Source organism: Asterias amurensis, chromosome 3 (assembly GCF_032118995.1).
Source record: "Asterias amurensis chromosome 3, ASM3211899v1".
NCBI classification, from domain to species: Eukaryota; Metazoa; Echinodermata; class Asteroidea; order Forcipulatida; family Asteriidae; genus Asterias; species Asterias amurensis.
The window spans coordinates 16,672,976-16,686,601 of NC_092650.1; the positions used below are offsets into that span (position 1 = coordinate 16,672,976).

The window sequence follows — 13,626 nt, forward strand, 5'->3', positions numbered from 1 at the left end:
CCGAACAAGACGTCTTGCCGTGATGATAAAGTAAAATCAAATGGACCTTTTGAATGTAGCAGCCAAATTGCACGTCTTCCATACCGAGGCTTGTCATCAGGAAAAAAATGTCTGTCTCCCAAACGTTATGATTAAAACCACCAAAAAGTGATCTATTGCATAACGCAAGATGAACAGGCTTAATGAAGTTGAGGTACTACGCGCAAGTTTTTATGCAAACAAAAACCCAGCTATAGCCTTATCGTTATATGATTTGCCTTTGTGGGTGTGGGGACATTCTGAGAATGTGACGTATGCAAGGGGTCTTCAACTTCAACCTCTTGGACCATAGTTCGAATCCCCCCGGAGCACTATATAGGTGAATTGATTCGTTTTCCCCTACGTGTGTGCGAAGGTTTTGCCTGTGTTCATTATGTGTCACCCGCCCCCATAGACAAACTGAAACCGTATCCTTTATGTGGGAACGTGTGGCAACGCTAGTCAAGTAGAGGCATAGGCACAATGCACGAATATAAATTGCTAAGCATGACATTTCTTCCCTGATAAAAACAGAATTACCGGCCAAATTTCCATTTGTTGCATATTATTGCTTGTTAATGGTATTCAGCTGTTGTTTGATTATCCTGAACATCACTGTGGACTTGGTCGGTAATCCCGTTGTTATCAAAGAAGAAGTTCATGCTAGGCACATTTTTTTTGTGCTTAGCAGCTCTATGAAATTGGGGCCCGGTGATTGAAGTCCTTGGCTTCGCAACCAGAATCAATCAACCAATCAACCAATCAATCAATCAATCAATCAATCAATCAACGACAAATGAAATAAATGATGAAAACAAAAATGAAGGCATAAGAGTGAAAAACATCATTAGGAAATCACAACAGTGCAAACGTCGTTACGTTTTACGCTAAAATACTCATTTATTGAACGATTTAGGAAAATGCGAAAAATGACAGTAAAAGTCAATATTGTCTCTGTTTGTGGTGACACAAAGTTGAGAAAAATTGGTTGTTGTTCTTGATTAAATAACTGATCAGCTCCTTCCTAGAAAAAAACCTACTCAATACGAGGTCAGGTCAGAAGGGAAAGAGCCCTTTCTAAACAATTATCAAATTGCGGAGAAAGCATTAGTTTCATAATAATCACATTCATTTGTAGTTATTCAGGTTTGTTTGTCTTGTTGACACCTTTATATATCTATTATATTTAATCTTTCAAGTTTCAGAGAAACTTAATATGAAAAAAAATCCAATATTTTGTCGATCAATAAACTAAAATGAGTACAATCCACAAGATAGTAACAGTGACTAAAACAGATGACATCGATTTTATGTATTTATATGAGCGGTAAAGCTTTTGAGACGATTTGTTTCATTACAATTACGACGAATGATTTAAAAGGGCAGGAAGACGTAAATATATATTTAAAGAAAATAAGGAATCGCAACCACGATTTCGATTTTAAACTACACTATTTAAAATAAAACTCCAAAGGTTACCGATACATCAGTCTGTTTCGTTCCGGTCATTTTTATGGTGCAATAAAGGGGATGGAACTTTCGCACCTGATGGGATCAGAAACATCAGACCGCATTATCAAGTGCCTTCCTGGCCCCAAGTCTGCCTTTCTTCATCACAGACTGTTTCTCGTTGATGGTTTTAAGGAGTTGTTTCTGCTCTTCGGTCAAACTCTTCTTTGTCTTCATGTGTTTCTTGGCCATCTTGCTTAGCTGGGTGGGCAGTTTCTCGGCGCCCCTCTTCTTATTGAATCCAAAACCTATAAATAAGAAATAAAAGGCCATGACAAAAATCAGAATTTGAACAAATTCATCCGTCTGATAGAAATAAAAATAAAAATAATTCCATTTAATAAAGGCAGTGGACACTATTGGTAATTACTCAAAATAATTATTAGCAAAAAACCTCACTTCGTAATGAGTAATGGGGAGAGGTTGGTAGTATGAAACATTGTGAGAAACGGCTCCCTCTCCAGTGACGTAGTTTTAGAGAAAGAAGTAATTTTCCACGAATTTGATTTCGAGACCTCAAGTTTAGAATTTGAGGTCTCAAAATCAAGCATCTAAAAGCACACAACTTCGTGCGACAAGGGTGTTTTTCTTCATAGTTACCTCGCAACTCCGACGACCAATCGAGCTCAAATTTTCACAGGTTTATTATTTTGTGCATAAAATATGTCGAGATATAGCAAGTGAGAAGACTGGTTATTGACATTATTTACCAATAGTGTTCATTGCCTTTAAAAAAAACCCTTTTCCGAAGGTTGGAAAGCGGGAATGCAGATTGTGGTTATCAAAGAGAAGCGTTTAAAGACACTGGACACATTTTATCAGTATTCTCACTTGGATAAAATACAAACGTTTGACTCAATATTGTTCAAAACAGTTGCAAGAGAATCATGAAAGTAAAAAACAAAACCCGGTGTTGCATTAATGTTGAGTGTTTTCAGATGCCTTATTTCACAGATTTCAGGAATTAAGTTTTGTATTATTTGAGTAAGATATTACCTCTTCCTCAAAAACTACGTTACTCCAGAGGGAGCCGTTTCTCATAGTGATTCATATCACTAACTATCAACAGCTCTCATTTGCCGTTACCAAGTGCGTTTGTATGCTAACAATTATTTTGGGGAATTACCAAAAGCGTAACATGTGGTTTTAACTAAAGATGCATTTTGTAAAATCTTACAACCATGCTACAATTTAGCAAGGTACCCTTGCTAAATTACTCTAGTGTGAAAGGGGCTTAATACGCGAGAAACTGCGTAGGGTCATTGATGATTGCGAAGCTTGCTAGTCTAGGCACTTCCATTCATCTAGTGCGACGATGCATTGAACCGAGAGAAGTATTTTACGTTTAGTAGTCATGGTTTAGGGCTGAACAAACAAAAACAAATTGATAAGAGCGGGATTTGAACCAACGGCCGTCCGGATTAACGTACCAGTCGTAATGGCAGGAGATTCTGTACGCCTTAGCTGAGATTCTGAGATTTGTAAACCCTAAAATGCTTCTACATGAGTGCGTTCGTTTAGCTTCCCTGGGTCGACCCCGGTGTGTGGCATTTTTTTTCCAGGGCGAACGTGTGCAGCTAATTACCCACGTTCGTCCTGGAAAAAAAACCGCCACACACCGGGGTCGACCCAGGGGAGCTAAACGAACGCACCAATTATTGGGTCTCAGAATTCATAACACCAACTACCTATCTTTCTGTAAGAATGTATATATACTAAGCTCCATAAGTACCTTGTTGGTAGATACGTGCGCTATCAACATTATTAATTATTATTATGAAGAAGTGTGTTTGTTCATACCATCGTGGATGCCATAGCAGCCAAGCCATTCGTCGTCACCGAAGGGACAATCTATGATACGATCACACGCCATCCACGTTGGGACCACTACGTCGGACAGGAGGCAGTAATGCAACAAGTCCTGGTCGAAGAAGGCTAATGGGAGGAGACAAAAACAATCGTGTTAGTCTTCCAAATATGTCTGATTTGTTTTTGAATAAAATGATATAATTTAGACCAATATTAAGAACTTTGTGAAGTTAACAACGAGTAAATTTACTTCTCCCTCGATCACTACAGTGACAGTATTGGTTCAGGTGGAATTTCTACCATAGATCAAATACAGGCACGTTTTCTTTTCACAACTAGCTGAGAAGTTCCCCCAATTCCGTAAAATCTATACTCCATAATCTACATACAGCAAGTAGTATACACACATTCAAAATTTAACACGTTGATACAACCACTTTACCACGCAGTGCCTCAAATCATGATTATTGTTATTAACAACTGTGTGGTGAGTTTCTTTAAAATAAATTCCGGTTATAATGTTATTAATCAGGTTACGGGTCAATTTCACAGCTAAGCAGATAGTTATGCTTAAAAAACCTTTTCAACTAAAACAAAAATAAGCCGGATACCATTCACATGCTGTACACGTGTCATTGTAATTGGCTGGTAACCTTTTTCTGGTGAGCAATTTTTTGTTGTGCTTAATAGTTTAAAGGCAGTGGACACTATTAGTAATTACTCAAAATAATTATTATCAAAAAAACCTTACTTGGTAATGAGTAATGGGGAGGGCTCTCTCTGAAGTAACCTTGAAAGAAGTAATTTTCCACGAATTTGATTTTAAGACCTCAGATTTAGAATTAGGTCTCGAAATCAAGCACTTGAAAGCGCAGAACTCCGTGTGACAAGGGTGTTTTTTCTTTCATTATTATCTCGCAACTTTGACGACCAATTGAGCTCAAATTTTCTTAGGTTTGTTATTTTATGCATATGTTGAGATACACCAAGTGAGAAGACAGTGTCCAGTGTCGTTAAATCATTACTATTGATACTCACGGTCACAGTTGGATTCGTCTTCTCCTTGGCTACAGTCTGTAATGCCGTCACACACCCAGGACGAAAAGATGCAGTCCCCGGAATAACACTGGTAATCACACCACTCGGAACCACCTACATAATCGGAACCGAAATTCCAGGAGAATTCGTAGCTGGGTAGGTCGCTATTACCAATCGACTCTAAAGAGAATACAGAAAGAAAAGAAAAAAAGTTCATAGATATACAAATAATTTACAGGGTTTACAGAAGGTAATGGTCAAAAACTGCTCATGAAATATTATTCCATGAAATGCTTTACTTTTTGAGAAAACATTAAAGCAGTTATAGGCTGGGTTTTCCTGTTATTTTCTCGCGACTCCGATGACCGATTGAGCCTAAATTTTCACAGGTTTGTTATTTTATATATCAGTTGTGATACACGAAGTGTGAGCCCTTGGATAATACTGTTTACCGAAAGTGTCAAATGACTTTAAAGGCAGTGGACACTATTGGTAATTACTCAAAATAATTATTATCATAAAACGTTTTTTGAACACGAGTAATGGGGACAGGTTGATGTATAAAATATTGTAAGAAACAGCTCCCTCTGAAGTGACGTAGTTTTCCACTAATTTGATTTAGAGACCTCAGATTTAAAATTTGAGGTCTCGAACCAAGCACATGAAAGCACACTTCGTGTGTCATCGGTGCGACAAGGGTGTTTTTTTATCATTAATATTTTTAAATAGTTTTTTTCTTTCATGAATATCTTGCAACTTCGACGACCGATTGAGCTCAAATTTTCACAGATTTGTTATTTGATGCATATGTTGGGACACACCAAGCGAGAAGACACGTCTTAGACAATTACCAATAGTGTCCAGTTTTTTTTTTAATACAACAAAGTTATGGCCTTGTCCAAATTAGCGGTTAAGGCTACAGATAGAGTTGAAGTATGGCGTCCTTAGCAACACACTTAACAACAACCGTAGCCGTAGCTGTAGCTGTAGCCGCCGATTCGGATACGGCTCATCAAGTAACACACCTTAATTTGTTTTTTACTGGAAGATCTAGATTGGATCCTATTTTGTATGCAAAACTCGCTTCAGATGTGTTTGTTGGCGTGCAGTAGGCATAAGAGGAAATGCTATACAGGCAATATTACAGAATAGTTTTTTAAGAAATATGTAAAAAAACGATCACACAATTTTTTACATGACATCGATTCGAAATAACACAAGAAATTTAATTCTAAAACTACAGCACCCCATTAAGTAATATTTTATTCGACAATTTCTACCATCATTATCTTCAAACTGTGTGTTTTTATGTTAATCTGTGGACACTGTGTTTTGTGTCTTACAAAAATAGTCCAGCCGATTTCACGAACTTTTACGCAACTGCGTAAGTCTACTTGCGTAACGTTTATGGCGCAACTTACGCCATAAATGTTGCGCAAGTGGACTTACGCAGTTGCGTAAAATTTCGTGAAATCGGCAGCAGACCCTTTAAATAAAAGAGTAAGTGCTTCATTCAAGCTTGTAATTCGAAAGAGTTCTCTCCCATTAAATGGAAGGCCCACAACAGATTATAAAGACAAAAAAAAAAAAGGAAAAATAAAAAACAGGCAAAAAGAATAAAAAACACTAATGGTAAAAAAAATAAAATAAAAATAATACTAATCAAGGGAAAGTAATTCTTTACGACTAGAATTTGGGCCAAATCATTCAATAAGTTCGAAATCGTTTTTTAATTTTTCGTTTTCGACTGACTTTTCCTTTTCCATATATTAATAAAAATAATCTTATTCTTTGTCAGAGTTTTGGGAACATACAATTGTTCCAGCTGCAGCTCGAGTACAACTAAATTGAAGGCATAATTATAAAAAAAAGTCAATAAATAAAGACGAGAGAGTAGTTTTAGGGGTGAATTTACCGTAGTTACACCCTTCTTCATCATCACCATGTGGACAATCAGTCCATCCGTCGCATTGCCAGTTAGCATAGATACAGTCTCCAGAAGCGCATGTGTATTCACTCCCAGCCTGACAGCCACCTATTATAGGAATGAATCAAACAACATAAGTCAAATCAGTACTGATTTGGGGAAATACTACACCGCAAAAGACTGGGGTGTTAAAATGATTCTTCCTGATCTCTAAGTGACAACACCAACATGGTGTCATAAAATTAACACCATGTTGGTGTTGTCACCTTTATAGAAACCACGAGAATCAAGTTAACATCCCAGTTTTTGCGGTGTACAAGGGAGGTCACGTTAGCCATGCAAGTTACGCGAGCAAAATGCCTAAGCGTGAACGTCAGAAAATTGTGTAGTATAGTATCTCACTTTTTGATCATAACGTGAACTTACGTACGATACGTGCAGACGTCATAAAGCGAGCAAGCAATAAGCCAAAAGTAGTGACGTCACTTAAAACGATTGTTTTTCTGACGTCTACGTTTGACATTTATTGCTCGCGTAGTATGACATGCATTTAAACCTCCCTACCTACATGAATTCCCCAAAACGCAAGATGTACAATAATTATTCATTAGTGGGCGAAAAAGCTACGCGAAACCTTCGTCGAGATGGTCACCAATAAGCACTTCCAGTACTTAGTGTTCATTATAAATCTTTGTTAATCACTTTTGTTCGAAATTGGGTGAGCTAACCATTATTCACAACAACGGATTCAAACGATTTCATACAATCAAATCGGCTGATACAAAGCATCGTGTCTTTTTTTAGTTTTCAGTCATTACCATACTCGTAAAGAGGAGGTCTACCTGACTCTCCGTGGCATATATTCCCATCGTCATTATTTGGACAATCTCTCCCACCGTCGCATACTAAGTCAGCCGAGATACAGTGTCCTGACATGCACAGCAAATCATCCACACCAGTAGACTTGACAAATTATGTAATGAAGAATTAGTAATGGCGAAGAATGCTCTCCTTTATAGGCAAAGTCATTGTTCTTGTTTAAGCACATTGCCATTTTGACCCTCGCCGTTAATAGTAGAAGCGTTTCTAGTCTTTCCCAAACCGTGAGGCTGGGTCAAGATTTTGTCTCTATCGATAATTAAGAAAAATCCAGAAGTTTACAAACATCAATGTTAGATTTAAATGGTACACAAACATCACGTTTAAACGAGATTAAAGGCAGTGGACACTATTGGTAATTACTCAAAATAATTGTTAGCATGAAACCTTTGTTGATGACGAGTAATGGGGAGAGGTTGATGGCATAACACATTGTGAGAAACGGCTCCCTCTGAAGTGCCAGAGTTTTCGAGAAAGAAGTAATTTTCCACGAATTTGATTTCGAGACCTCATATTTAAAACTGGAGGTCTCGAAATCAACCATCTGAACGCACACAACTTCGTGTAACAAGAGTGTTTTTTTTCTTCTTTCATTATTATCTCGCAAGTTCGATGACCAATCGAACTCAACTTTTCTCAGGTTCGTTATTTTATGCACATGCTGAAATACACCAACTGTGAAGGCTAGCCTTTGGAAATTACCAATAGTGTCCACTACTTTTAAATAACATTCCCGGTCAAAAACGGTTTCGCTTATTAAGTACCTGTTGATTCGCTGATGAAACATCCAGATTCGTCGTCCCAATGTGGACAGTCATGCATCCCGTCGCATTGCCAGTAACCTGGGACACAGTCTCCTGACATGCACAGGAAGTCATCCCCACCAGAACAGTTCACTAGATTTGGAGCAAAGTGGTAATGGCAAATAGGTAAAGGCGAAGATATCTATAAAATCAATGTAATTTTTCGTGTTTATGTAATGTTTGTACGTCAATCAGACATCTCACCTCAAGCTTGTGCTTCTAGATGATGCCTCAATACTTGATAATAGTGAATTGTCCATTCTGCCTTGAAGAGCTTTAATTATTGGATCCCTTTTTTATGAAGAAAAAATATTATTATGGCTATGTGATGTTTCATGAAGTTTGGAAAAAAAAGAAGAAGTTTGAATTGATTTGAAATTACAACCTTCAAAATAAAAAAATGTCCTCTGAAATATATAAGCATCATGTCGACATTTTGGCCACACCCATTATCCCTTGGTCTCCGTGCCAGTTCGAGATCTTTGCACCGTTTCAGACCCGGGGTTGGACCCGAAACCTGTTTTTTTATTTGAGCTAAAATAATGGTACTAAAAATCAGCCCAGTCTTTTCGCTCGGCCCCAGCGGCCAGTCTATCCACGATAGCTGGGATGGGCTACTCGCTTGAACGATTCTTGTTCAGGAAGTATACGTCATGCGCACAGTGCATAGAAATATGGTTCAGCGTGCGTGTGATGCATGATGGGACTGCGCGTTATTAAACCAATGACAGTGCATGATACGTAGGCCCATCCCAGCGCCTTTGGTTAAAGAAAGGCTCTGGGGACGAGCAAACCCAGTCCTGAGAGTTTTGTACACAGGGGACTTTTCGGACGCTTGGTGGCAGCAGACTTACAAAAAACTAACCTCTACAGCGGTTCGGAACTTTTCGTGTGCTCTCGGAACATTCCGGCACGGTTCGCGACGATCCCCCACGCAGCAGGTTTGGGGAGTTGTTACATAAGAGTGGACTAACCACTAGGACCTGGTTGTAAATGATTTCATGTCTAAAAGATGCAAGTACTGCTTCAGACCTCTTTATTCAAGTACATTTGTAGCAGCAGGTTTGGGGAGTTGTTACATAAGAGTGGACTAACCACTAGGACCTGGTTGTTAATATTTTCATGTCTAAAAGATCAGTACTGCTTCAGACATCTATATTAAAGTACATTTGTGGCAGCAGGTTTGGGGAGTTGTTACATAAGAGTGGACTAACCACTAGGACCTGGTTGTTAATATTTTCATGTCTCTAAGAGGCAAGCATATGCAAGATGACGTCATAAGGTCATTCCGCTGTGGAGGTTAGTATTTAATGAATCTCGGTAATGTACGCATGCTCAGAACTGTGGTAAGGCTGCTGCCACCCTACGTCCCCCATGAATCGTACACCTTCACATAACATCTCAAGCTCCACTTTTGTGTTCTCTCAAGATACGTACCAGTTTGTATAATATTAGTGTTTCAAAGAAATCCCCTTGTTCAGTAAGTGAAATTCAGGCGAAACACTTACTATTACTATTACTATTACTATTTTAAAATAATGTTGCTGTTTATCTCCTTTTCTATTATTGTAATATTTTTTTAACTGACCATTCTTTGATATCTAACGTTTACTTTGTGAACCTTCATCTTGTAAATACTTGTACAGATTAACGATTTGAAAGTATATGTGATGTATTTTGTTTCGGGACATAGTTTTACTCATTCCTAAAAAAAACTACAGCACCTCAGCAAGTATTATTTTAAAGGAAGCCTTCTTATACCATCTTAAAACGGTGTAAGTTTAATGTAAAAAGTAATCATTTAACATGGTGACTAAAATGCACTAGACACAATTAAGTAAGAAACTTACTCGGTAACGAGCAATGGAGAGCTGTTGAGCAGTATAAAATAGTGTGAGAAGTGACATTTTTAAGAAAATGGTACTTCTCACCATCAAATAATATAATACTTCAGGCCGGAAGCCTTTCATTTTGTTTGTGAAAGCATGCACACACTTGTGTAACATGGGTGTTTTTTCTTCTGTCATTATTCTCTTCGCAACTTCGCCAGACGAATTGAGTAAAAACTTCCACAGATTTGTTAATTGATGATATGTTGAGATACACCAAGTGAGAATACTGGTCTCTGACAATTACCAAAGGTGTCCAGTGCATTTAACACCATGACTAGATCAAGTCTAAAACAAAATGGTTATAAATAAAAAAAAAATACATACGGCTGCGTTCTTCGTGACGACGTTGCATTCTTTTCCCCTTTTGTGCTGGCTTGCTCAAGCACATCCCTATGAAGAGAAATATATAATGTTGATAAATCAAACAAATACAATAAGGTTGTTAGTTTCTTTCCCTTCATGTTGAAGGTAAGATACACCTTGGTGACTATCCCTCAATCTCCATTAAATGAACTATAGGTAGATACCACTGAAGAGCTATTGATATTACTGTGAAAAAACACAGGCCTACCCTTAAAGATTGAGGGAATTAGACATGTTTTAGAATCTAACAGAAAATTATTTAAAAAGCGGATTCATCATGTGTTTAAAGGGTCTTTGTACTTTTTCCTAACAAAAAACACAATGTCCACAGATTTACATTAAACTTTACAGTTCAAAGATTATGATAGTAGAAAGCTTCCCTTGAAATTTTACAAACTGAAGTGCTGTAGTTTTTACGAAATGAGTAAAACAAATTATTGTCGTCTCAGTTTTAGCATGTACAAACGTATTAACCAGTTATGCTATGGTTTTGGTATAATATCATAACTGGTTAATGGGATTTTACATGCTAAAATAATTTTCGTCTCATGAGACGAAAATTATTTTGTGACTTGTTTTACTCATTTCTCAAAAACTACACAACCTCAGCTAGTAACATTTGAAGGGAAGCTTTCCACTATCACTATCTTCAAACCCTGTAAGTTTAATGTAAATCTGTGGACATTTTGAAAATGTACCCGAATCATTTAAACTCTCTAAGCACAGTTTTTACAGTGTACATATCCCCGATGACAAAACGGAAAACACCATCCCCACCATGGCCTAGAGATCTTTATCATTCTGCCTCCATCTTGGAAATTAATGTACCTCGTATCGAATAACAATAATGAATTCTAAGAATCATTTAGCAAATAGAACCAGACTATTTTGTTCTTTCATCCTCGGTTTGGTAATATTGGTATCAATATGAGAAGTTCAGGATGGCTGCATCATGATAAAATAAATGTCTATATCACAGCCCCGCTTGTAAACGAAAACGACAAGAGAACTTACCGATCACAAGGGATCCTACCAAGAGAGCGAGGGCGAGGCGTGTTGCTTCCATTGTCAGATAGTTTTGAGCTTGTCTACTGCTTGCCTTCCAAAGCAATTGAGGCTCATATTTATAAGAATTCTCGGCGTGGGTGTCTGGAAATTGTCAAAGAGAACAGGTGCACATTTGTGCTTTATTCAAACAATATTTTAGTATTTGAACGAATTGTCAGTGTTCAAAAACAAACTTTCAAAATGTTATATGTTTGCTTTCCTTTTCCACGATATTAAGATACTGACATTGTATAATTCTCCATTTGCACATCTGGTCTTTCGTTTACTTACTCTGATAAGAAAAGAAAAAAGAAAAAAAAATTATTCAAAAGTTGCTTTATTGATACAAACGAGGCGTAGCGAGACTTGTTTCTTTTTAGGTATTTACATTCATTGTCAGGAGAAAAAAAAAGTGTGACCTAAAATAAAAACTGACGTAGAGAAAAACCAACATTAAAAACCCCACATTAAGATTATTTCCATTAAACCACGTAACATATGATATCACGTGTTTAAAATCGGCCCAACTTGTACATAGTGACAATTGAGATTGTATCGTTCAACCTTTATCAACTTTTTGCTTGGAGAAAGGGTGTCATGAGGCCAATGTAAGTTTTTAAAATATTGGTGAACCCTTATTTTGTATTCCACCGGCTGAAAGTAAAGATGATTATTATAAACAAATTGACTGACATGCAATGAGGTAATTAGTGTACTTCTATTCCCCCGATGGACTTTGGGTGACCGGCCGAGGGAAATGGCCCCTCTCCTGGTCACTCACAGACCCGAGGGGGAATAAACGTAAACTAGTTACCGAATTATGCCAGTCAATTTGTGTTTTATAACACACCTCTGTCTTTCAGCCATTATACACTTTCGGAACAATTTTTTGAAATATTCTCTTGAAATATTATTCCGTGAAATGCTTTACTCTTTGAGAAAACCAATTCTCGATATCGATAACGGATTTATATTAAACGCATGCCATGACACGACGAAACGTGCGGAAACAAGGGTGGGTTTTCCCGTTAAGTTCTCCCGACTCCGATGACCGATTGAGCCTAAATTTTCACAGGTTTGTTATTTTATATATAAGTTGTCATACACGAAGTGTAGGCCTTTGGACAATGCTGTTAACCGAAAGTGTTCAATGGCTTTAATAAGAACAGAAATCTAGAAAAGAAAGTTTTGTAGTTGCTGTTCACGGTTCACGTCTAGAGAGGGCGCTATAACCAGGCACTATAGTTTCAAAGACTAGTGCCCGCCGGGCACTTTTCCCGCAAAACATGCATGCGCGATCACTAGTAGTATGCGAGAGGCTATAGACTATAACTATTAGTTCACCCCCATGTGACCGTGTTACAGTCAACCAGAACACAAAACAAGCAAGAGGTATGTTATAAACAATAATAATGAGATACTCGAACAGGGTCAAATTAAAACCAAGATCATAAGGAGTTCACACATAAAGTCAGTCATGTACCTAAGCGATATTTATACGCAAATTGGAATAAACGCATACTCATCCGTTTGTGTTTGTTACGGTATATGAGAAGTGAGACTTTTCTGTTTCTTTGCATATAATGGCCAAAGCCCGATGTGCGAACTTGAGGCAATGATCTTGCCTTCGATCAAGAAAAGAAATTGATTGATCCCAAGTTTCATTTAAGAAGTGATGTTATTGCTGTGACCTCTGTCCTTACTCTATGCTGTGACTAGTTGTGACTGTGCACGGTCTCATTTTAACACTTATCCAACTTGTTGCGCTTTTACTTTCACAGTTCCTTAAATTCACTGGACACTATTGGTAATTACTCATAATAGTTGTTAGCACAAAAAACTATTTGGTAATGAGCAATGGAGAGCTGTTGGTGGTATAAAGCATTGTGAACACGGCTCCCTGTGAAGTAATGTGTAGTTTTTAAGAAAATAGGTAAATTCTCACTAAAGTAATAAAAAAAACTTCAGCGGAAGCCTTCTATTGCGCATCTATAAGCACACAAAGTTGTGCAACAAGTTTTTGTTTGTTTGGAAGTTCGATGACCAATTAAGCCCAAATTTCCACAGAGTTGTTATTAATATTGGGATCTACCAAGTGTGAGCACTGGTCTTTGACAGGTACCAAAAGTGTCTACGTGCCTTCAATGAAGAAGAAAGCACGGAAGCGATGCATAAATATCAAAATCTCATTTCGTGTACACGTGCACGATAAGTCTTAGCTTATCGTGTACGTACACGATAAAACTAAACGTATACACAATAACTTATCGTATACGTACACACTAAGAGAGATTTGTTTGTCTTCATGTAGCGGCGTCCAAGATTCGGTCCCCCCAATGGG

The 13,626-nt window shown here is 37.7% G+C and overlaps 1 protein-coding gene across 1 annotated transcript; it reads right to left on the reverse strand.

Moving 5' to 3' along the window:
- Positions 1-893: 893 nt before the first annotated feature.
- Positions 894-11,360, reverse strand: LOC139934371 (uncharacterized). Its single transcript, XM_071928569.1, has 7 exons — positions 11,253-11,360; positions 10,200-10,265; positions 7,945-8,076; positions 6,290-6,409; positions 4,375-4,554; positions 3,328-3,462; positions 894-1,775 (listed from the first exon to the last, which is right to left on the reverse strand). The coding sequence occupies exons 1-7, from the start codon at positions 11,302-11,304 to the stop codon at positions 1,582-1,584; spliced, it is 879 nt and encodes a 292-aa protein (XP_071784670.1). The 5' UTR covers positions 11,305-11,360; the 3' UTR covers positions 894-1,581.
- Positions 11,361-13,626: the final 2,266 nt, after the last annotated feature.